Source organism: Mirounga angustirostris, unplaced genomic scaffold (genome assembly GCF_029215605.1).
Source record: "Mirounga angustirostris isolate CCGP_5_RB_7025 unplaced genomic scaffold, mMirAng1.0.hap1 SCAF_5, whole genome shotgun sequence".
Classification (NCBI taxonomy): domain Eukaryota; kingdom Metazoa; phylum Chordata; class Mammalia; order Carnivora; family Phocidae; genus Mirounga; species Mirounga angustirostris.
In genome coordinates this window covers 74728503-74755134 of record NW_026991713.1, presented here as the reverse complement: position 1 = coordinate 74755134, position 26632 = coordinate 74728503, and the positions used below count along the sequence as shown (strand labels likewise).

At 36.8% G+C, this 26632-nt stretch overlaps 1 protein-coding gene across 3 annotated transcripts in view; it reads left to right on the top strand.

Annotated features, from left to right (window-relative positions):
• FGD4 (FYVE, RhoGEF and PH domain containing 4) overlaps positions 1–26632 on the top strand; it is a 213756-nt gene that overhangs the window by 132401 nt on the left and 54723 nt on the right. For 2 of the 3 annotated variants that reach the window (XM_064591407.1, XM_045873648.3), the window contains 2 exons: positions 17142–17294; positions 23758–23941. In XM_064591407.1, coding sequence (XP_064447477.1) covers positions 17142–17294; positions 23758–23941 — 337 coding nt within the window. Of the gene's footprint in view, positions 1–16341; positions 17023–17141; positions 17295–23757; positions 23942–26632 lie in introns of those variants that run through there. The other variant, XM_054507109.2, reaches the window with a different exon arrangement.

Genomic DNA, 26632 nt, shown 5'->3' with positions numbered 1-26632 from the left:
TGTAAATAAAATTACAGATTATGATGGATGGAGACATTTGAGTCAGTTGCTGGGATTTTTAGCTGTTGCTGTTTTTATCAAGACATCTGGATAGTTACACAATTCCAGATGTTTAGAAATCAGGGTTGTGAGAAGGATTACTTGGGTAAGAGGTTTTTCCTAGATACTTAGAATTTGTGTAGAAATGACCTTGAATGTTTTAGAATTTAGATACGAATGGAAATGTTTGAAATTTTATTTAGAACTGGGCTCTCAAATAGCTATATATTTACTTATTGTTGAAATTTAGAAAACATCTCTCATGAAATAGAAACTAAAAAGGTAGGCAAATGAAGAGAAACTTGCCTAAGGTCTCTAGCGTTCATTTGTTCAAAAGTATTTACTGAGCATCTACTGTGCGGCAGGTGATGTTCCTGGGATACATCAGAACAAAGGGCCCTGCCTTCTCAGAGCTGACATTCTAACCAGGGGACACAGACAATAAATAAATAAATGTGGTATCGATTTAATTTTATTGAAGTATAATTGATACACAGCCTATGAGTTTCAGGTGTACAACATAACTCAATATTTGTATACAATGCAAAATGATCACCACAGTAAGTCTAGTTACCATCCCTCACCAACATTACAATTATTTTTCTTGTGATAAGAACTTTTAAGATTTTACTTTCTTACCTTTTAAGTTTGCAATACATTATTGCCTGTAGTCAGCATGCTGTACATTACAATCCCAGGACTTATTTTAGAGCTGGACTTATTGTACGTCTTGAATCTCTTCACCCTTTTAGTCCACCACTGTACCCCTTTCGCCTCTGGCAACCACCAGTCTGTTGTCTATCTATGAGTTTTGTTTGTTCAGTTGTTTTGTTTATTAGATTCCACAGATAAGTGAAATCATACAGTATTTGTCTTTGACTTACTTCACTTAGCGTAATACCTTCAACGTCCATCCGTGTTCTCACAAATGACAAGATTTCATTTTTTTAAATGACAATTAGTATTCCATTGTATAGATGTACACATTTTCTTTATCCATTTATCCAATGATGAGCACTCTGGTTGTTTCCATGTCTTGGCTATTATAAATAATCCTGCAGTGAAATAAGTGTATGTGTATCTTTTCAAATTAGCACATTCATTTTCTTTGGGTGCTAGAATTGCTGGATCATATGTAGTTCTATTTTTAATTTTTTAGTAACCTCCATACTGGTGCTGCACAAATTTATATTTCCATCCTTAGTGCACAAGGGTTCATTTTTCTCCACATCCTTGCCAGCACTTGTTGTTTCTTGTCCTTTTGATACTAGCCGGTATGACAGGTGTGACATGATATCTCATTGTGGTTTTGATTTGTATTCCCTGATGATTAGTGATGTTGAGCATCTTTTCATGTGTCCCCATTTTTAAATTGCATTGGTTTTTTTTGTTGTTGAGTTATAGGAGTTTTTTGTGTATTTTGATGATAACCCCAATTGGATATATGACTTGCAAAAATCTTCTCCCATTCAGTAGTTTGCTTTTTAAATTTTTATTGATGGTTTTCTTCACTGTGCAGAAGCCTTTAGTTTGATGTAGTCCTATTCGTTAATTTTTACTTTTGTTGCCATTGCCTTTGGTGTTAGATCCTCCCCCCCCCCCAAAAAAAAACCAACCCAAAAAAACAAAAACAAGACCAATGTTAAGGAGCTTACCACTTAGGTTTTCTTTTAGGAGTTTTATGGTTTCAGGTCTTTAATCCATTCTGAGTTAATTTTAGTATATGGTGTAAGAAAGTGGTCAAGTTTCATTCTCTTGCATGTGGCTATCCAGTTTTCCCAACATCATTTATTGGAGAGACTGTCCTTTTCTCCTTGTATATTCTTGGTTCCTTTGTCGTAAATAAATTGACAGTATACACAGGAGTTTATTTCTGGGCTCTCCATTCTGTTCCATTGATCTGTGTGTCTTATTTTTATGCCAGTACCATGCTGTTATGATTCCTATAGCTTTGTAATATAGTTTGAAATCAGGGGAATGGGATGCTTCCTTCCATCTTTGTTCTTCTTTTTAAGATGGCTTTAACTCTTCAGGATCTCTTTTGGTTCCATACAGATTTTAGGATTGATTGTTCTTATTCTGTGAGAAGTACCATTGGAAATTTTGATAGGAATTGCATTGAATCTGTAGATTATTTTGGGTAGATGGACATTTTAACTATTAATTTTTTTAATCCATGAACATAGAATAACTTTCCATTTATTGGCATCTTTTTCTATTTCTTTTATCAGTGCCTTATAGTTTTCAGTGAACAAGTCTTTGACCTCCTTGGTTAAGTTTATTACTGTTTTATTCTTTCTGATGCAGTTGTAAATGGCACTGTTTTCTTAATCTCTCTTTCTGATAGTTTGGTATTACTGTTTAAAAATGTAACAGATTTTTGTGTATTAACTTGTTTATTCTAACAGTGTTTTGGAAGCCTTCAGGGTTTTGTATATATAAAATCATGTTGTTTCCAGTGACAGTTTTACTTCTTCCTTTCCAATTTGGATATCTCATTTCTTTATCCTGCCTAATTGCTCTGGCAGTTTTACTTCTTCCTTTCCAATTTGGATATCTCATTTCTTTATCCTGCCTAACTGCTCTGACTTCCAATACCATGCTGAATAAAACTGGCAAGAGTGGGCATCTTTGTCTTGTACCTGATCTTAAAAGCTTTTAGCTTTTCTGCATTGAGTATGAGACAGCTGTGGATTTGTCATATACAGCCTTTATTATATTGAGACACATTCCATCTATACCCACTTTGTTGACAGCTTTTATCAGAAATAGATGTTGAATTTTGTCAAATGATTTTTCTTCATCTATTAAGATTATCATAGTGACTTTAACTTTCATTTTGTTAATGTGCTATATCACATTGATTGGTTTGCAAATGTTGAACCATCCTTGCATCCCTGGATAAATCCCACTTGATCATAGTGTATGATCCTTTTAATGTATTGTTGAATTCAGTTTGCTAATATTTTTGGGGGGATTTTTGCATGTATGTTCATCAGGGATATGGACCGGTAATTTTGTATGTGTGTGTTGTCATTGCCTGGTTTTGGTGTCAGGGTTATGCTGGCCTCATAATGAGTTTGGGAACGTTTCCTCTTGTTTTGTTTTGTTTTGTTTTTTTGAAGAGTGTGAGAGGAATAGGTAGTAAGTCTTATTTGAATGTTTGATAGATTCACCACTGACACTGTCTTGTCCCGAACTTTTGTTTGTTGGGAGTTTTTTTTTTATTATTACTGATTCAGTCTCCCTACTCGTGATTGACCTATTCAGAATTTCCATTTCTTCATCATTCAGTCTTAGAAGATTGTATATTTTTTTGGAATTTATTCATTTCTTCTAGGTTGTACCATTTTGGGTGTATAATTGTTCATAGTAGTCTCTTATGTACTTCTTTGGTATCAGTTATAACTTCTCTTTCATTTCTGGTTTCGTTTATTTGAGCCCTCTCTTTCTTAGTCTAGCTAAAGATTTGTCAATTTTGTTTCTTAGATACAGCTCTTAGGTTCATTGTTTTTATTTATTTTAGTTTCTATTTCATTTCTTTTCACTCTGATCTTTATTACTCCCTTCCTTCTAACTTCGGAATTTATTTGTTTTTCTTTTTCTGGTGCCTTTAGGTTCAAAGTTAGATTGTTTTTTGAGATATTTCCTGTTTCTTGAGGTAGGCCTGTATCACTATAACCTCTCTTAGAACTGCATATGCTGTATCCCATTGATTTGGGTATGTTATATTTCCATTTACATTTGTCTCATGGTATTTTTTTTATTCCTTCTTTGATTTCTTTGTTGACCCATTGGTTGCTTATTATGTTGCTTAATCTCCACATATTTGTGATTTTTTCCAGTTTTCCTCTTTTAATTGATTTCTTGTTTCATGCTATTATAGTTGGAAAAGATGTTTGATCTGATTTCAGTGTTCTTAAATTTATTGAGACTTGTTTTGTGGTTTAACATGTGATCTATCCTGGAGAATGTTTCATGTGCACTTGACAAGAATGTGTATTCTGGTTTTGGATGGAATATTCTGTATGTATCTGCTAAGACCATCTGGTCTAATGTGCTGTATAAGGCTGATGTTTCCTTATTGATTTTCTGTCTGAATGATCTATTCATTGAGCTAAGTGGGGTGTTAAAGTCCCCTACTGCTATTGTTTTGCTGTCGATTTCTCCCTTTATGTCTGCTAATATTTGTTTTATATATTTAGGTGCTCCTGTGTTGAGTGCAGGGATATTTACAGGTATTATATCCTCTTGCTGGATTGAACCCTTTATTGTTATGTAATATCCATCTTTGTCTTTTTTACAGTCCTTATTTTAAAGTCTGTTTTGTCTGCTCTAAGTATAGTTACCCAGGTTTCTTTTGGTTTACACTTACATGGAATGTCTTTTTCCATTCCTTCACTTTCAGTCTGTGTGTCCTTACATCTGAAGTGAATCTCTTGTAGGCACCATATAGATGGGTCTTGTGTTTTCAATCCATTCAGCCATGGAACTTAGTCCATTTACATTGAACCTAATTATTGATAGGTATGCACTTATAGCCATTTTGTTAATTGTTTTCTGGCAGCGTTGTATTTCCTCCATTTCTTCTTTTCTTACTTTCTTTCCTTTTGGTTTTATGACTTTATAGTATTATGCTTAGATTCCTTTTTCATTATCTTTTGCGTATCTACTATAGGTTTTGGCTTTGTGGTTACCATGACGCTCACATATAACAGCCTATATATATATATATATATATATATATATATATATATATATATATATATATATATATATATATATATATATATAAAATAGTCTATTTTAAGTCAGTAGGAAATTAGGTTTGTGAATGCATTCTAAAACTTCACATTTTTACTCCCACCCTCCATGGTTATATTTTTTAATGTCCCATTTTACATCTTTTTATTTTGTGTATCCCTTAACTAATTCTTTTTTTTAAGATTTATTTATTTACTTCAGAAAGAGAGAGAGCACAAGTGGGAGGGGTAGGGAGAGGGAGAAAGAATCTCAAGCAAACTCCACGAGTGCAGAGCTGGGTGTGGGGCTCAGTCTCACAACCCTGAGATCATGACCTGCCCCAAAACCAAGAGTCAGATCCTCAGTCTGACTGTGCCACCCAGGCACCCCTCCCTTAACTAATTATTATAGTTACTGTTATTTTTTACTACTTTTGCCTTCTAAATTTTTGTACTAGCATTATAAGTGATTAATCCATTACCATTACCATATATTGCCCTGTACCAGTGAGGCTTATACTGTTGTTTTCTTACTACTTAGTGTACTTTCTTTTCAACTTAAAGAAGTCCCTTTAACATTTTCCATAGGGCCAGTTTAGTGGTGGTGAACTCTGTTAGCTTTTGTTTGTCTGAAAAGCTCTTTCTCTCTCCTTCAAACCTGAGTGATAACCTTGCTGGATAGTGTTTTCCTGTTTGGAAGGTTTTTCCCTTCAGCACTTTGAATATACCATGCCATTCCCTTCTGGCCTGTAAAATATCTGCTGAGAAATCTGCTAATAGTTTTAATGGGTGTTCCCTTATGCATAACAAGTTATTTTTTCTCTTACTGTTTTTAAGATTCTTTAACTTTTGACATTTTAATTATAATGTGTCTTGGTGTGGGTCTCTTTGGGCTCATTTTTGGGGACTTCTTTGTGCTTTCTAGATCTAGACGTCTGTTTTCTTCCCCAGATTAGGGAAGTTTTCAGCCATTATTTCTTCAAGTGAGTTTTCTGACCCTTTCTCTTTCCTCTGGAATTTCTATGATGAGAATGTTAATCTGTTGTCCCATAAGTTTCTTAATCTATCTTCACTTTTTAAAGTTCTTTTCTTTTTGCTGCTCTGTTGGGGTGAGTTTCACTGCTCTTCCAGATCACTGACATTTTATTTTGTTTCATCTACTTTGCTGTTGAACCTCTCTACTGTATTTTTCAGTTTAGTTATTGTACTCTGCAGCTCTGTAACTTCTGTTTGCTACTTACATTTTAACTCCTTTTTGAAGTTCTAGTGTGTTTATTCATTCCTCTCCTCAGTTAAGTGAGCATCTTCATGGTCATTACTTTGAACTGTGTATCAGAAAAATCACTCATCTCTGTTTTATTAAGTGTTTTTTGGAGGAGGGGTGTATCTTGTTCTTTCATTTGGAACATATTCCTCTGTCTTCCTATTTTGCTTGACTCTCTTTTCATTTCTGTGTGTACTAGATGAAACAGCTATCTCTCTGAGCCTTGGATGAGTGGCCTTGTGTAGATGATGAACCTTATTGCTAAACTTGCCCTTTGTTATCTCTTGAACCTTTGTGATTGTCTAAGCAATGTGATTTATTCCTGATTGGCCCCAGTTGTTGAGGGAGTGGCTAGCCCTTGGAGTCTTCCAGAAGGTGGGATCTCAGTCAGCCCTTAGCTTTAAGCTAATTGGAAGCTTAACTCTCAGGCAGGAGCTTTTTTTTTTTTTTTTAAGATTTTATTTATTTATTTGAGAGAGAGAGAATGAGAGACAGAGAGCATGAGAGGGAGGAGGGTCAGAGGGAGAAGCAGACTCCCTGCCGAGCAGGGAGCCCGATGCGGGACTCGATCCTGGGACTCCAGGATCATGACCTGAGCCGAAGGCAGTCGCTTAACCAACTGAGCCACTCAGGCACCCCCCCCTTTTTAAATTTTATTTTATTTATTTGAAAGAGAGAGAATGAGAGAGGAAGGGTCAGAGGGAGAAGCAGACTCCCCGCCGAGCAGGGAGCCGGATGTGGGACTCGATCCCGGGACTCCAGGATCATGACCTGAGCCGAAGGCAGTCGCTTAACCAACTGAGCCACCCAGGCGCCCCTCAGGCAGGAGCTTTTAAGATACACAAATATATACAGCCTGGTGGGACTACAATTGTAAACCCTGCTGGCCTCCAGACCAGGCAATGTGCAAGTGTCCCCTTGGTGACAGTTGGAAAGACTGGGGCTCCAGAATAGTGTATAAGCTCATTTCTGGGGGAACAGGTAAGCTGTGGCCAGGCCAAGGGAGGGCACAAAGGTAGTGTCCCCTGGCCTACATTCCCTGAGAGCATGTCTGCGCTCAACATTTTACTTTATTTAATCATTTATTTATTTAATTACTACTTTAAATATGTAGTAATCCTAAAGTGTGCCCTTCCATCTGCAGTTCTAGGACGAGTAAATAGTCCTGTTTCAAACGAGAGTGGGATTGTGTTTTGGTCTGCTGTCTCTGCAGTGTGCTGCAGGGGGTAATCCATCAAGAACTGTCACTCCAATGTTTCAAACCTGCTGGGACCAGAAACGCAGTCTTCCCTGGCACCAGAGCTAGGTGCTCAAGGGACATCCCTGTGAGGGATATACCTACCTACACTAGCAGGGTAGAAAGGATTGCAAAAATGGCACCCATCAGGGCCTCTCTCCCTAGAGAGGGTCCGAACAACCTTTTGGCAGGTACTCTAAGATTAGCAAATGAATCTCATTCACAAAAGGTCTAGGAGCTTTTGTGCTGGGTCCCAGGGTGAGTGAGTCTGCAGTCAGATGCTTTAAGAGTGGAATCTGTGTTTCCTACAGCCCTATATTCTTCTGAATGTAAGCCTTGTTGGTTTTCAAAGCCAGCTATTTTGAGGGTCCTCATCTCTCTGGTATAGGTTACAAGGGTCAGGGTGCCTCATGGGAGGCACATCACCTTGCTCCACAAGGAGAAGCTCCGTTATTTGTGACATCCTTCCTAATTTTGGGTTGCCACGGCAAGGGTAAGGTTTTTGGTGAAACCCTCTCTGCCTCTCCTACCCATATTGATGGGGCCTTATAGTTGCTTGTTACAGAGGAGCTGTTCAGTTAGTTTTCAGGTCTTTTTAAGGGGGATTTATTTAATAGGTAGCTATAAATTTGTTGCTTAGGTGAGTTCAGGGTCTTCCTATGCTGCTATACTAAACTGCCTTCCTCAATAACGTAGTTTTTGGAAGGTGGTAAATGCTATGGAAAAAAATTAACTATACAGCTAATAAGAGTAGTAGTTATATTGGGATGGTCAGTATAGTCCATATTGACAAGATAAAATTTGAACTAAGATGTGAAGAAGACAAAGCAATTAACCAGCAATTACCTGGGGGAAGAGCATTCCAGCAGAGAATGCTAGACCAAAGGTGTACTTGGCCTGTTTGAAGAACAGCAAGGAAACAGTGTGACTGTCATACAGTGAACAACGGGGCGATACTATCAATGAGGTCAGTGGCAAGAGGACAAAAACCAGATCATGTAGAGCCTGTCAGCCCTTTTAAGGAGGTGAATTTTTACTCTGAGTGAAATATAGAACCATTGGAAAATTTTAGCACAGGAGTGACATGATCTGATTTGGTTGTTTTTTTTTTTTTTTTAAAGGGATGTCTCTCTGGTCCTATTTGAAAATATGGGCTGTACAGAGGGGGGAAAAGGTAGGAGCAGGAAGACCAGGTTGGAATGTGTTGCTCTAATCCAGTTAAAGTTTATGGTTATTTAGGCCAGAATAATAGCAATGCAGTGGTGGTGGTAGATGGTGGAGTTGGCAGAATTTCTTGATGGATAGGATGTAGAGTGTGAGAGAAAAAGAGGACTTGAGGTTGCTTCCAAGCTTTTTGGCCTAAGCATAGGTGAAGCTGCCATTAGCCGAGATGGAGAAGACTGTAAAGACGGTGGTTTGGGGTTAATGTTGAGAGACAATGGTGTCAGATTTGGGTATGTTGAGTGTGAGATAGCTCTTAGACATACTAGAGGAAATGCTAAGTAGGCAACTTGAATGTATTAATATTTCTTGACCTTTTCTTCATTAAGCAAGTGATACACTTCTTATTTTTTATTTTATTTTATTTTATTTATTCATTTTAAAGTGTGGGGCTTGAACTCACGATCTGAGCTGAGATTAAGAGTCCAATGCTCAACCAGCTGAGCCACCTAGGTGCCCCTTTATTTATTTTTTTGCAGGAATATTTTTTAATTATAAAATTAATTTTCTATAGATATAGTTTTATTCAATAGTTTTTCAACATTTTACTTTAATCACATCTTTTTTTTTTAAAGATTTTATTTATTTGACAGAGAGAGACAGCGAGAGAGGGAACACAAGCAGGAGGAGTGGGAGGGGGAGAAGCGGGCTTCCAGCTGAGCAGAGAGCCTGATGTGGGGCTCAATCCCAGGACCCTGGAATCATGACCTGAGCCGAAGGCAGACGCTTAACGACTGAGCCACCCAGGCGCCCCTATTTAATCATATCTTTTAACCAGTTTTTATAGACTACCAATTTTGAAAAAAATTATTGAAAATATATTTACATCTAAAAGATCATCAAATCCATTTTATGTTAGGAAATGTTCTCTCTCCAAATTTTTTTTATTTAAATTCAATTAATTAACATATAGTATATTATTAGTTTCAGAGGTAGAGTTCAGTGATTGATCAGTCTTATATAACACCCAGTGCTCATTATATCATGTGCCCTCCTTAATGTCCATCACCCAGTTACCCCATCCCCCATCCCCTTCCCCTCCAGCAACCCTCAGTTTGTTTCCTGTGATTAAGAGTTTCTTGGGGTACCTGGGTGGCTTAGTCACTTAGGCATCTGCCTTCAGCTCGAGTCATGATCCCAGGGTTTTGGGATCAGCGGGGAGCATGCTTCTCCCTCTTCTGATCCCCCTGCTTATGCACATGCATTCTCTCTCTCTCTCTCTGCCAAATAAATAAAATCTTTAAAAAAAAAAAGTTTCTTATGGTTTGTCTCCCTCTCTGATTTCGTCTTGTTTTATTTTTCCCTCCCTTTCCCTATGCTCCTCTGTTTTGTTTCTTAAATTCCACATATGAATGAGATCATATGATAATTGTCTTTATCTGATTGACTTATTTCGCTTAGCATAATACCCTCAAGTTCCATCTACCTCGTTGCAAATGGCAAGATTTCATTCTTTTTTTTTTTTTTTAAAGATTTTATTTATTTATTTGACAGAGAGAGAGATAGCTAGAGCAGGAACACAAGCAGGGAGAGTGGGAGAGGGAGAGGCAGGCTTCCTGCCGAGCAGGGAGCCCGATGTGGGACTCGATCCCAGGACCCCAGGATCATGACCTGAGCCGAAGTTCAGACGCTTAACGACTGAGCCACCCAGGCACCCAAGATTTCATTCTTTTGATAGCTGAGTAATATTCCACTGTATATTTATACCATACCTCCTTTATCCATTCATCTGTGGATGGACATCTGGGCTCTTGCCATAGTTTGGCTATTGTGGACATTGCTGCTATAAACATTGGGGTGCAGGTGCCCCTTTGGATCACTACATTTGTATCTTTGGGGTAAATACCCAGTAGTATAGTTGCTGGGTCATAGGGTAGCTCTATTTTCAACTTTTTGAGGCCGTACTGTTTTCTAGAATGGCTGTACCAGCTTGCATTCCCACCAACAATGTAAGAGGGTTCCTAGGTGCACCTTTAAATAAAAACTTTTCACTTATTTTTAAAAATACATAAAATTTACCATCTTAACCATTATAAGTGTATAGTTCATTGGCATTAAGTACATTGGCATTGTTGTGATACCATGACCACCATCCATTCATAGAACCCTTCATCTTGTAAACTGAAACGCTGTACTCATTAAACAGTAACTTTACATTCTCCTATCTCCTCAGCCCCTGGCAACCACCGTGCTACTTTCTGTCTGATTTTGACTACTCTATATAGCTGGTATAAGTGGAATCAAACAGTAGTTGTGTTTTTTAACTGGTTTATTTCACATAGCATAATGGCTTCATGGTCAACTATGTTGTAGCATGTATCAGGATTTCCTTCCCTTTTAAGGCTGAATAATATTCTGTTGCATGTATATGCCACATTTTGTTTATCTCTTCATCTGTTAATGGATAGTTGGGTTGCTTCCATGTTTTAGCTATTGTGAATAATGCTGCTGTCTACATAGGTGTGCAAACAAAGTATATATTTTTTTAAATCTTTAATACACATATGACTTTCATAGATTTTCTCTTTTACATAAGTAATTTCAGGAGCACCTGAGTGGCTCAGTTGTTAAGTGTCTGCCTTTGGCTCAGGTCATGATCCCAGGGTTCTGGGATTGAGCCCCCCATCAGGCTCTGCTCAGCGGGAAGCCTGCTTCTTCCTCTCCCACACCCCCTGCTTGTGTTCCCTCTCTCGCTGTCCCTCTTTCTCTGTGTGTCAAAAAAATCTTTTAAAAAATAAATTATTTAAAAAAATAAGTAATTTCAAAGCACATTTTCATTATAAAAGATTTAAATGATACAGCTATATAGACAGCAAAACATGAAAGTTCCATTTCATCCTCTCCTCCTACTCCCAATTCCCCCAGTTAAGTTTGCCCTGTTACTGACATCCCTTTCTAATGCATTTATGCACATTTGTATGCATCTTCCTTTTTAAAGGGGATCCTACTGTACATATTTTTCTATAGCTTTTTTTGTCTTTTATTTAATAATGTCTTGGAGATCATCCCAATCTTATGTTTCTCTGTTTTTAACAGTGGTTCATATGTTCCATAAAGTTGCATTGACTATTCATATACTTTTGTATATGTACATATACTTTTACACACACAGGATTCTTTCTGTACATTCCTAGAAGTAGAATTCCTAGGTCCAAGAAAATTTCTTAAACTATTAATCATATATTCTTTTCTAAGATCCTTTATGGTTTGCTTATTTTTTTGGAAAAGTTATTACGGAGCTCTAGAAGTTTGGAAAACAAATAGTATTCTAAGATAAATTTCCTGGCTATGGATTTGTTCCCCTTTGCAAAAGGGTTGTAAACCATGAGTTTATAACTTTAATGGGTTTATTAAAAAAAAAAAAAAAGAACTAGTTGATCTCTTAATCTAGGCATTTTAGTTAACACATGGGAGATATGACCCTTATTTGAATTTATAGGACAAATGGGGAGATTTTGAAGGGATGATAAGAAAACATTGTTGAAAATGTCTTTTAATATTTTTAGTGGAGAAACCTGGCAGATACCACCTTACCCAGGGACCAAAGTTAATATCACATGTGATAATCACATTGATACCACACAGTGATGTAATACAGTGAGATGGGCACATTGTCTCTATGATGTCCTGCCCTCAAACCCATAAGCCCAATTTAATCATGGGACAACGTTAGAGAAACTCAATTTGAGGGACAGTCTACAAAATACCTGACCGTGACTCTTTAAAAGTGCCAGCATCATACAAAACAAGCAAAGACTGAGTAACTCTCTCAGGTTGGGGTGCAATAAGGAGACAATGAGAACTAAATGCAATGTGATATTTTAGATTGGATCTTGTAACAGAAAAGGGATGTTAGTGGAAAAATTGATGAAATCTGAACTAAATCTTTGGTTTAGTATTGTATCAATATTAAATTCTTAATTTTGATAAATGTACCATGGTTATATAAGATGCTAATTTAGGAACCTGAATGCAGCTCCCTTTAAATCTAAAAATATTTTAAAGGAAGTTTTGGGGGTGGTGCGGATCATGCCTGGGTGGCTCAGTCGGTTTAACGTCCAACTCTTGGTTTCCACTCGGGTCATCTCAGGGGTTGTGAGATAGAGCCCTACATCAGGCTCTGTGCTCAGATGGGGGTCTGCTTAAAGATTCTCTCCCTCTAATCCAAATCAAAACCTCAGTGAGATACCACCTCACACCAGTCAGAATGGCTAAAATTAACAAGTCAGGAAACGACAGATGTTGGCGGGGATGCAGAGAAGGGGGAACCCTCCTACACTGTTGGTGGGAATGCAAGCTGGTGCAACCACTCTGGAAAACAGTATGGAGGTTCCTCAAAAAGTTGAAAATAGAGCTACCATACTATCCAGCAATTGCACTACTGGGTATTTACCCCAAAGATACAAATGAAGGGATCCAAAGGGGTACATGCACCCCGATGTTTATAGCAGCAATGTCCACAATAGCCAAACTGTGGAAAGAGCCAAGATGTCCATCGCCAGATGAATGGATAAAGAAGATGTGGTATATATATATACAATGGAATATTATGCAGCCATCAAAAGGAATGAGATCTTGCCATTTGCAACGATGTGGATAGAACTGGAGGGAATTCTGCTGAGTGAAATAAGTCAAACAGAGAAAGACATGTATCATATGACCACACTGATATGAGGAATTCTTAATCTCAGGAAACAAACTAAGGGTTGCTGGAGTGGGAGGGGAGGGATGGGGTGGCTGGGTGATAGACACTGGGGAGGGTATGTGCTATGGTGAGCACTGTGAATTGTGCAAGACTGTTGAATCACAGATCTGTACCTCTGAAACAAATAATGAAAATATGTTAAGAAAAAGAAAAAAAAGAAGAAGATGATAGGGGAAGAATGAAGGGGAAATCGGAGGGGGAGATGAACCATGAGAGAGGATGGACTGTGAAAAACAAACTGAGGGTTCTAGAGGGGAGGGGGGTAGGAGGATGGGCTAGCCTGGTGATGGGTATTAAAGAGGGCACGTTCTGCATGGAGCACTTGGTGTTATGCATAAACAATGAATCATGGAGCACTACATCCAAAACTAATGATGTATGGTGATTAACATAACAATAAAAAATTAAAAAATTCTCTCCCTCTGCCTCTTCCCCCAATGCATGCTCACGCTTGTGCGCTCTCTCTCAAGTAAAAAATCTTCTGTAAAAAAATGTGGATTTTGTTTGTTTGTTTTTAAGGTATTTCTTTACTCTGGACAATGTAGTCCTAAAAAGTTTGTCTTCCCTAGAACACTACTTCTTACCTCTTAAATCTAAGAGACCCTCTTGTCCCAAAGAGGGGAGTCCATTGAGCTTTTACGGACTAGAGACTTGGTGCAGTTGGAAGAGATGTCATGAATGTTTGAGGCAGTAGAGACATGGCCATAGCAAGGCCAGAAAGATGTGATCTGAGGGAATGGATACTATGGCAAGAGAGCAGGCCTGTAGAATCAGAAACTGAGTGAACTTTCTTTTGGAAAGGATGGCCAAAGAGTGTGAAAGAGCTATTTGAGAATGATTTGGCAAAATATAACAATAGCTCAACACAAAGTTTTGCAAATAGGAGACAAAGTCACCCTAACCATTAAGAGGGATTATCTGCCACTCACAAGTGATACAAAAGAAGACCTATAAATGAAAGTGAAGTGTAGTGGCAACCTCTCTTTCTGAAATCAAAGATGAGGCTGGATTGATTGAGAATATCTGAGACCTTTTGCAGTTAGCCTATATCAAGACATTTCTTATGGGAGATGCGACCCAACAAGCATAAATCAGTAACCCAAATGCAGAGGAATGCAAAATGGGTAGGACCATGGCTGAAAAGATTATCAATCCTCAGGAAGAGACATTATTTAAATAGGACCCCTTCCTGTACACTAACATAATATAACTGTACTTGTATCTGAGCCCAAGATTAACTGTTTAGTCACTCTTCTTGGTAAGTTGGAATCTAAAAGTTAATATTAAATTTCTTGAATGGGTGGACCATCTGGTTACAGTTTTGGTTTCAGTTCCCTGTTATGCATTTGGCACCCAAATAAGAACTGTCTCCAAATGTGAATAGGCTGAGTCAGTCATAAACACTCAAAAAAAAAAAAAATTTTTATTTTATTTTGCTATTCCAATATGTCAGAAGATGAAGTATTTAATGAAATGGTCCTTTTTTTTTTTTTTAATGGCACATTTCTTTACCATGATGTGTTTGACCTAGAACAGTGGTCAGCAAACTTTTCATGTAAAAGGCCATTTAATAAATATTTTTGGCTTTGGGGCTCCTGGGTGGCTCAGTCGGTTAAGCGTCTGCCTTCCACTCAGGTCGTGATCCCAAAGTCCCAGGATGGAGTCCCACATCTGGCTCCCTGCGCAGCAGGGAGTCTGCTTCTCCCTCTGCCCCTCACCCCGCTCTGGCTCTAATGCCCCCCCCAATAAATAAATAAAATCTTTAAAAAATATATTTTTGGCTTTGCAGCTACAAATGGTCTCTGCTGCCTATTTGTCATTGCTTTTTTTTCCCCTTAACCCTTTAAAAATGTGTTTTCTGTGTCTTTCACCATATTTTCATACTTTGTGATAGTGGCTAAAGTTTGCAGACTGGTGTTAAGCAATGATCTAAAATCAAGTTTCTAGCTGTAGATTTATTGCACTGATCAAAAAAACTGTAAACGTGACTTTAATGGATTTATAAGAAAATGGATATGTAGTTGATTTCTTACTGCAGGCCTTTTGGCACATTCATGGGAGTACTCTCTAATAAATATGACACTTGCATAAAACCCATCATACCCTGAAAGTTTGCTATCCAGAAATAAAGGGCCTAGTTTTTAATTTCAAGTTACTTCTTCAAGACATCTTTTGTTTCTAAATAGGCTAATTATTAAAGTGGTTTCATCTTTTAATATGTAATGTGGTGATTTATTTTTCAAAGATTCAGTATAATCTGTTTTCCCATTTAACCCATTAGCTGCCTCCTTTTTATAGTTTTGTTGCTATAAGTCACATTCTTGCTTTCAGTGCCTCATTTTACAATCACATTATAGTTTCTGCCTCTGACTTGGAGCTCATCTCTGGCTTTTCACTGTTTCTGTCCTGAGGCCATACTTCCAGACCCCAGCTGGAGGCCTTTAGGACCCGGAAGCCATCCTTGGGATCACTGTGGAACAAACATCCTAATGCTCCTAAAAGGCTGAGTGGTTAGATACCATGCTACAGATTATTTAGAGTTATATTTTGCCCACTTCACATGGTTTTTCTAAAAAGGTAGATAGGATCACACCTTTAAAGATTTGAGCTTTTATTTCTTCTGTTTGCATTTGTCATAATATACTGTCAAATCTATAAATCTTGCATTCAAAGCCTCTGTTCTGTTTGGCTAAACAGTGCTTAATCCAGCTGGCAGCCCATTTTAGCAGAAGGGTGTCTGATGAAAACCCATTTACTTGGTTGTAGCACTGGATCTCTTGAACTTGTCGACAATACTCAGAATGGTTAATATCTTTTAAAATTTGTTTTACCAAGGTAAATCTCAAGGAGAACACAGAAAATAAAGCAGCATGTGCAGTTTTTAATTTGTACTGTTTAATAATCAAAATGGAATTTTTTTACTCAGTAAAAAGTTGGTTGGGTTTTATTAGCATTTGTTTTGAATAATTAAGGCTTTTGATCTCTTACAGTTCTCTCTCTAGATATTTGAATTCTATGAAAATGAAACTCTGTTTATTTAAACAGTGATAGTTTCTTAAATGGAATACTTTAGTCATCATAATATTCCTAGTAGAAATTTTATTTTCTCCTAAGCAGGGTCTAGTCTGTTGTTATTAATATCACAGGGTCAACCAGAAGAAAGGGAAATTTAATAAGAGTAGTATAAAGAGAAAACAGTGGCATGTGATTTCTTAAAAAGTCTCTGAAATTCAGCAGTTAACTTCTTATATCAGGAATCGAACAAAAAATTGATCTATTTTCCTACATCTATGTCTTACGATGTATTTCAGTATCAACATTTTAAGAGTTCTGAGTTATAGATATGACAGTATAATCTGTATAATCCTTTTTTTTTTTAAATGTGGGTATTAGCTTATATATGTAGATGTGGAGTCTGAGTAAACTCGTGAGTGAGAGGAGTGTGTGTGTATTTGTTCGTTTCTCACTGAACCACTCTTCTAGAGTCTTTAGGTCAGCTGTCATGTCAGTGCTTTCCTGCTTTGTTCTTTCGAGTCAGTCTAGTCACTCGATGACTGGTGACTGGCCGCTGGAAAGGAACGCTTGCAACAGATGAGTGCTGGGGCCCTCCAGTTCTCGCCTTCCCCTGTAGCAGCTGCATTCTGCCCTTTCTGTGGCCCTACAAGGAAAGGAGGAGAGAGGGCGGGGGTGTGCATGTGTGCGCGCTTGCACGCGTGTGTGGTGATCTCTGTCAGTATGCATTACAAGGTTTCTCAAGCACGCGGAATGAAATCTTTCCCAAGAAATTCTGTCAAGGCCAGCACACACGGGAAATGTATTGCTATGCTTAGTCTGTACCTGTGATTGTTTTTGTTTCATGGGACATTTAACTCATGGGACATAGCTGCGCTCCACCTCTCTGTTTACCTGACCTTTCTTTTTGAACTCTTCCAGGCAGCAGTACCTGTCCAAAGATCACTATAGTTCCACCTTGTTTGAAAAGAAGCACGACCCCACTGGTTGATCAGAATGTATCTAATGAAGAGGCTCAGGGAATAAATGGAAAAACACCCGCGAAACACTCAGCTGCAAGTCCAAAGCCACAAGGTATGGGTTTTGTTTGTTTGTTTGTTTTTGATCAGGTTGGGTGTTTTGTTATTGATGAAGGCTACCCAGAAGAATGATAATGACTAAGAAAGAGTTTAAAGCTTTAAATGGAAATATTGGGTGCATTTATTTTTTTTCAGGGAAAAAATCAGTCTCAGGCAGAGTTGGGTATTTGTTCTGCTCCTAAAACACCTTATACATTTTTCTAATATAATTCTTTTCTCATTGCTGAAATTTACATGTCCCCTTAAGGTGACTGTGATCACTTCATGCATTATCCTTGACCTAGTACATGGCCTGACTTACTATTTGCATAATAAATGTATGACAATGAATGACTACTGTCAGAAAATCAGTATGACTTGCTAGATGTCAGAGGATCTGTGAAACAGATAATTGTAAAACCGTGCTTAATATACTTCGTAAGAATGTGATTTTATACTATTCAGGAACTGGGGCTTGAAAAGGCTTCTTAGTAAAGTCATCCACAATTATTAAAATAAATGGCTCCTCCATTCAAGAATTGAGCAGTCAACAAGGGGAAAAACAATTACAGTGGTGGAAATTTTTGAATGTTTTGTTCAGGGACCATTTCCTTTTGGCAATAAATTTCTAGTGAACTGGGTATTAGCTTTAAAGAGCACAGAACTTCAATTTTGATGACAGAGAGTAAGACCTTTGGAAACATTAACACAAAACTGAGCCCTACTGTGATTTAATGTGTAGTTTCTTCCAATAGATTTTTATTTGTACCAAATGCTGAACATTCAACCAAGAAACAATATTGGGCATTTTCAGAATTAATATATATTTTGGGAAAAAATAAATTTCTATTTGATTTATGTTGTATTTACTTTGGTCTCTTTCTTGTTCTTTGAAAGAAAAGTTGTTACAGAGAACACATCATAAAAGAACAAGTGTTACTCTTTAAAGTTCTTATGTTTTTAGGATTTCTGAGTCTTAAAGGCGCTTAAACAGAAAGGGGCTTAAAATAGAATCTGCCAGATTGTGGGACGTTTTTCTTTTTGTTCTCACTACTGGCTATATTTGTGGTAGTGTGGGGTAAGGCTATCAAATAGTGAGGTCAGATAATTGGTGATTGAAATGAATGACTCATTCATGAGTTCATAACCTTTTCTTTTGACCATATTCCTCCCTATATAATTGATATGAATATGAACATAGAAATTTTTTTGATCATGGTTTAAGCTATTTTATTTGCCAAATACAAAATTCCATCTTGCTCATTAGACCTGAGCTGACAGAGATCAAATGAAGTAGGAATATAAAAAATGAATGTAATTCAGTTTTATGTAATTGCCCAGATCACAAACAGGAATTTCATTATTTATAAAGCCTTTTTTGGGAAGATGCATTACTTCATTGTTTTTCATAGTTCATTGAGATAAATTACAGCAGTGTCCTTCCTGAGCTGCTGTGTGCCAAAATAATCATATTCTTTAGGGAGCTAACACTTGATCTTGCTTTTGCTGTTTGGAATTATATTAAAGTCAATATATTGATTATTTAAATACATACTTCCTGTTCTGAATATGGATTAATATCTATAATTTTACCTAACTACAGGGGCTATTTCCAGGTATTAAATGATTTAGAGAACATTGTACTTTTTTAAAAATACTCTCACTCATTGCTTGGCCCGTTCCTGGTTCCCCAGCTAAAATTTTAACCCCACTGTCACCTTTGACATTTCATATTTCCTCTTACCTGCTTTATTTTTTCTCATTCATTACAATCTGACCTACTCTGTATGTCACTCATCCATCTTAGTTTATTTCTGCCTTTGGACTGCCAATCCCCCATGGCATCGCAGGCCTTCAGTAATACTTGTTGAATGACTCCCTGCTCCATCGCCACGTTTCCTCTACTTTGTTTCTGCTGTTCTTTGTTCAAAACTTGGAAGAATGTGTGCTATACAGAGAAAAACATGCAGGAAATGAGGCTACATCTTAGTATTGTCAGATCAGCTGCCAAGTAAATTGGGCACTACTTACTTATTAACCAAATAAAAGTGTTCCCCACCCTCTAGTGGAGAGAAGCTTACTTTTAATTTCTCCAAACCCTTCAGAATATTTGGGTGACTGAGGCAGAGAAAGGAAGGGGTCATTAATAGGGACTTCCTGTACAGATCAAGGGATTATCATGCTGATACCTTTATTCCCACTTCATGGCAAATCCCTTACAAATTATGAATGGGGAGCCTACTGAGGCTTCAAGATCCATTATGTAATTTTAATTTAATTGAAGATTCTTATTTTAGAGAAGTGTTCTTAACTGGAGATAATTTTGCAGCCCCCCACCCCATGGCCCTCACTTGATATTGTCTAGAGACTTTTTTGCTTGACCCCACGTGTGGAAGTTTCTAATGGCAGCCAGTGGGGAGAGGCTAGAGATGCTGTTCAACATCATACAGTGCACAGGCCAGCCCCCCAAAACAAAGAATTATCTGACCTGAAATGTCAGTAGTTTGAGAAACTCTTATCTGGATCCTCAAAAGAGCTCATAATTAAATCTTTTTTTTTCTCCTGTGGAGTGCTAATAATATCGTAGCTACAATTTATTTTAGTGACATTTAAAGGGAGGGACAATATTGAATACCTTTATTAGTGGTGATTATATAGTAATGTTTCTGGAACAACATCAGGTTTATATTTTTGTGTTTATTAATAAGTAAGTTATGGGGATATAGTGTACAGCTTGGTGACTATAGTTAATAATACTGTGATGTATATTTGAAAATTGCTGAATAGAGATCCTAAAAGTTCTCAACCCATGAAAAAAATTGTAACTGTGTGGTGATGGATGTTAATTAGACTTTAGTGATCATTTCACAATATATACAAATATTGAATCATATTATAAACCTGTAATTAATATAATGTATGTCAATTATATCAATTAAAAAATACCAACAAGTATTTTTGAACAATTATAATTTTAAAACAATGAAAGAGCTAAATTTTAGATTAGATAAGCTTCCATTTGAATCTAAGTAAGAGCCTGTAGCTTTTTTGAAATAGATTCCTTTAATAGTTAGGGCTTGTTTTGCCTCAGCCTCAGAAAATACCCTAAAGCCTTGGAAAACAATGGTTTATTCACTTCATACCAATCCTACCCGTCAAACAAATAAATTACTGAGCAACTTCCAACATAAGTGTGTCTTCTTGTTCACCACTTTTAATATTGAACTATTTCCTGCGATGCTAGACATAACTCAAAATAACTTCTTTAGCAATTAAAGTTAATAGTTCTTTTTCTCTCAGGAGCTCTGATCCACAGCATTCTCCATAATTGTTTATCTTGTAGAGCCCATATATTATTACTCATCAATCATTAAACCTTAATGTTTAAAAAAAAGTTTCATGAACTTCGAAAGCCACATTATTGTTTGAATAATTTAAGTAAATGTGAGGTACTCAAACGCATTTCATTTTCTTCAAGAATCCTGTGTGTAATGTTCCATTCTTAAAGTATAATATGTTATCAATTCATAATGTATTAAAAATAGCCAGCTCTGTAGGGCACCTGGCTGGCTCAGTTGGTAGAACATGAATTCAGTATTTACTGAATACCTCTTAAGTTGTATGTACTTGATCTTATCAATAAACAAAAGGAAAGATAAGAAACAAAAACCCTAATTAAGTAAACCATATATGAGAAGGTGGTGAGAGCTAAGAAAAAAGGGGGAGGGCTAATACAAGTAAAAATTTAAAGAAACCCTGTATTGATATGTAAGAATTTCTTTAAGATATGTATTTTGGAAATGTCAAGTTCCTAATGGTTCTGTTAATTTATATTCCCTCTCAAAATGTATGAGATATCATATTGCTTGATATCCTCACTGACACTTGGTATTGTCAGATTTAAAATTTTTGGTTAACCTGATGGGGCTGAAGTAGAATCCTATTTTAGATTTAATTTTCATTTCCCTGATTATTAGTGAGGTTGAACACTGTTTTTTCTATTTACATCCATTGGGCTGCAGGGGGTAGAAATACTATGTTGAGTTTCAGACATACTAAACGGAGGTGCTGATAGAACACCTAGGGGATGTCCAGAGAGCATTTGGAAATGTTGACCTCCATAGGGTAGAAGATAGAAATGATGAGAGAGGGGGCAGGGGAGGGGAAGATGAGAGTCCTTTTTACTCATCAGTTCTGTTTTTTGACCAAAGTACACATTATTTCCCCCTAAGGCAGTGTTTCTGACGCTTTAGCCATTCATGTATCATCTTGAGATTTTTGTCATATACATGTAACATTTGTGCTCTTTTATTTAAAATGTGCATATTTACTTTATTTTCCATTTGGGTTATCTCCCTTGATGAGATGCCTCCTCTGTGCTTCTCAAATAACAGTACCCAATGCCCACTTTTATCAACCTCATTAAACTGTCTCCTCACTAGACTATGAATTCCTTGATGACATTAATTTGTTCCTTCATGTATTCCACAAATTTGCCAAGCACTGTGTAAGTGGTTACTGTGAATATATTTGTGATCAAAATAAACTTGTTTCTTACCCTCACAGAACCCCAGGCTTGTGGAAGAGAAAGCTTTACATTATAGTATACTTAATATTTTATTTCTCGTTTATTTAATACTATTTATGATTACTTAATCATAGTGATTTATTATAAGCACTTTGGAGAAAAAGTACACAATGCTATGAAACAGTTTGAGGTAAGCATAATTGAAATGGGAAAAGTCAGTGGAGTTATCTCTGAGAAACTGGCTGATACGTATCATCATTTGAGTCTTCTAAGCATCTAACAGTGTCTGATATGTAATAAATAATGTTCACTGAGTAAACTCTAGATGAATAAATAACAATTTTATAACAATTTTTATAGAATTATAAAGAACACATTCACTTCCTTTTTTGAATATTCTAATTAGGAATGTTGAAATTATTCTTAATATTAAAACTTTTTTTTTTCTGTGGGATATTGTCATAGTTTGCTATTTTGGTATATATTCTACACAGGAAATTTTTCCTTAAAATTAACAAATATCACACTTTTATAAGTCCCTTCTTTCGCAATGGATACTATATTTAACCATCCCCCCTGAGCATTTCTTAGAAAATAACACCATTTCCATAAAAAGAAGCATGCCATTTTTTAATTGGGATTTTCTTCTTGTGTTGAAAGGGAATGAGGTGAATTGTTATACCTGTAGTTTATTGTGATATGCTTTTTTTTTTTCCTTCTTTGTAAGAATTGGTAACTCACATAGAAATAATGACATCTAAGCCAGTGAGCATCAGGCAACTGTCAGCCAAGTTTATAGAAGAAATGAGATGACTGAAGACCAGGGTAACCAGCTGGAGAAAAATGGGGCATGTAATTAGGAGACATGATTCCCTTCCCTTCCTTGGGAAGTCAGGACAAGGATTTAAAAAAAGAAAAACAATGATTTTATTTGATTTGTTAGAACCAGTTATAGAAAAACGCATACATGTTATATAATCCTTGACCCAGAATGTTAATATAAGAGGAAAATTATATTGGTTTTCAAAATTGAAGTAATTCCTGTACTGATAAAGCAAGCACTTATTTTCTCATCTACAGAATTTCTCATCTGTTAGAGAAATTCCGTAGATTTTAATATTTCAGGAAATGATCTGTTAACTGAGGGAAGGACTTAATGCTAAGCAAGTAGTTTGTGGTGTATTAATACAAGCCAACTATAAACATAGCAGACAATAATAACAGAACTCCTATAACCCCCTTTTGCTGGTTTTATGATAAGGAGCAATGCTGACAGAGGAAGGAATTAGAGTCTGGGTACCAGTCATAAAATCAGATCAGCCTTATTCTTCCAGGGCAATCACTTAACCACTCTGAACCTTCATAGACCTAAGAGATGAATAAGGCTACCTACCTCAAAGGACTGTAAAGTGAAAAATTTCATCTAAGATCAAATGAGATCAGGTGCTTTTGTTAAATGGGAAGATGCTATAGTAATTACTGTTGTTTGATATTGTTTTGTTGGCTTTTTATGTCTAATTTACTAGCTCTGGATTCTGTTATATTAGCTATTACTCTATAATTAGAAAATCTGTTTTGTAACAAGCTGTGTATCCCTAGGAATTAGTTTCAAATTTAGTACTTTCTTTTCTCCATTTAGATAAGTAACTGCTATGTTATCTCTAGTAGACATTGGAAGGTCACAGCAATACGCAGATCCCTAGATGCTTAATAAAGCCATATTTAAAATGACCTAAAATTAAAAGAGAACCACTTGAATCTTGGAGGTGGGATTTCCACAGGACACAACAAATGTCCTAGATAGAGATCCCTTGGTTAAGATTCAGTACAAATTAGACTCCTTTACAAAAGTTTGATAATGCTGAAGATTTTTGCACCCAGGCCACCAGTTTCATTTGTAATGGAATACATATCAGTGAAATACTGAATTCTTTTAATTCTTTTTCTACAGTGCCTCCAAAGCCATTACATCTGCAGAATTCACCTTTGTCCTGTATACACCAAACCCCCAGGCATAAAGCTTTATCTAGTGAGAAACCAACGATGGAGGAAGTTAAACCTGCCTCTGCTTCTTGTGTCTCAAAAGAAAAACCCAGTAAGGTATCAGATCTCATCAGTCGCTTTGAAGGAGGCAGGTAAGAGCTAATTCACAATGGGAGAAAGAGGAGGGGTGAAGAAAGCTGGGGTGTGTGTGTGTGTGTGTGTGTGTGTGTGTGTGTTTAAGATGATGGAGTAATATACACTGCATGGAGCACTGGGTGTTATACGAAAACAATGGATCGTGGATCACTACATCAAAAACTAATGATGTATGGTGACTAACAAAATATAATAAAATTAAAAAATAGATGATGGAGTAATAGATTTTCTAAATCATAAGTATTCTACTAAGTTTTGGTAGGCTTTTAGAAAGAGTAAATTTTAAAAATACTTAAACTTGCCCTAATATGAATTGTCATTTACTCTATATTCCTGATGTGCGGCACAGTCTCTGCCACCAGCTTTTTCATCACATTGTGTGTCGTATAGATCAACTGATATGCGCTCTCATTTCCTTTGTATCTGCATATGTCACATTGTTTTATGCCTCGGGGTCATGCCGTGGATAGCTAGCTGTCTGGGTTGGGAAAGCAAGAGGTTGTCTCTCCTTGTTTCTCACTTGGCATGTTTGTGGCTGGAATTTCTGCCGGCTATGCCATCTCTGTGGCCTTCTTTCTGACCTACTTTTTATTTAACCTGAGTCTTCAGTATCCATTCAGCCCCCTTCCCCTTCCCCCGCCCCCACTCCCTTGTATCATACTAGGTTTTGTGAGGAGACCTTGCCAGTAGCAAAATAAACGCTAAGTTTCAGTTTTGTATTTATTAGATATAATTTTATATTCTTTAGTCCTAATGTTTCAAAAAACATAGGCAAAATATGAATTTCTCACTTGAAGATAAAAATAAACACCCATAAGTTGCTTTTCTCCTTTATGACCTCAATTGCTTTTTCTTAGAATTCCCATCACTGACATAAATAGAATTAAAAAAAAAATTTTTTATCAGAAGGATTTTAATTTTCTCTGTCACCAAAAGTTTATATTTGCTTAAACAATGTATATAACCTCTCTTTCATACTTGAAGGCAAATATTTCCATTCATTCCAGTGTAATAGTTGGGAATGGTTTCCTGCTAGGTGATTGCATTATTTATTTGCAGGATTTATTATTATTTACATAGTGGATCATAGCTTGGAAATACTTACAGAAATCTTCTGAAAATTGTGACCAAGTACAAACCTGCAATATCCTTCATTTAAAATGAGACTATATTTAGAAACAAGTTCTTGAGAAGAAAAGTAGTTCAGAAGCCTGTCTTCATTTTCATTCCCAATCAATTGTGGGAACTTGAGTCATAAATATTTAAACTTCAACATCTCTTCCTCTGAAGTGGGAATTTTAATACCTTTGCTATCTTAAATTATAGTAATCTTTACCAGAATTATTTAATTCCACTTTAAATTTTTTTCTCAGGGCAAGTTGATTCAGTAGCACAGAGAGTGACCCTTCATATTTGCAGATTCTCAGGGCCATGTCCAATGACTGCATAATATCAGGAAGGGCTGTAGCCCTGATACCTGTCTGTAGTGCATACCAGATTTGGGGGGAGCTGTGGGAAGCCCTTAATGGGTCAGTATTGAAAAGGTTGAGCCTTCTGATTCTCACCATTTTGGTAACCCACCATTTGCATTCCTGTCCATACACAAAATGTACATAGTTTTTCCACATATTAGTACCAGTTTTCTTTTACTCCTTCAGACTTCACAGGTTCAGAGTCATTTTTTGACGCAAAGTTTGAAGGTTGTATCTAAGGAGAGATATGTTGTAACCTAGATATTTTAAGCAAACTTATTCTAAGTGCAGATAGAATGTAATGTGAGCATTTTGGCAAATCTGGTGAAGGGGTGTTACTTGTAGCAGAGTCTACTGCCAGTACGAGAAATGAATATATGTTCTTAGTGAGGTATTACCAGTAGGAACTGGCCCTAAAAGCGTGTGAATGGGTTAGCGTTGCATTGAGTCTATAAGACTTGAATGGGAAGTTGTATTTCTTGTCGAGTGATGTCCATGTGCCTACAGTATGCATAGCTTTCAGGTTTTACCCCAGTTTTTACAGCTTAAAGTAGCATTTTGAGGAATAGAGATTCAGCAGGCCAAGTTACCACTGTAAACTGACAGGAAGAGAGTGGGGTCATAGGTTACTAACTATTAGACTGCACTATTAAGACTATGTATCAGAATTTTGCTCCTTGCAGTAATGCAAGTAACGCTATTATATTAAGGTGAGTGATTTGGAGGATGTATTCGGAGCACCTGAATTTTATTATTTATGTATGAAAGTATTACTACGGTTCCTCCTTCCTTCCTTCCTTCCTTCCTTCCTTCCTTCCTTCCTTCCTTCCAGAAACTAGTCTTTTTAACCCATGAAAGATTTCAGGATTTTAGAAAGAAATAACATCTTGCACAAAACTGAACACTGGTTTTTCCTAAGGACATTTCAAGGCAAACTGTCTTTCCCCATGGTCTTGGCATCCACAAAACAGCAGGAATATATGTATTGGTTCAACCACTGCTTTTACTGACTTCTCACCACCTTATCTCTATCCCACCTCCATGTGCATGTCCCCTGGAGATCACTTATTACAGGAAATACTTACCTTTCATCCAAAACAGTCCTTTCCAAAAATCCTAAGCAAGTCTGAAGTTGGTTCAGAGGATCTGCTGAGGATCTTTCTCCTGGGTTTCTGAACATTGATGTGGGGAAGAAAAGGAAGACCGTGCCATTTA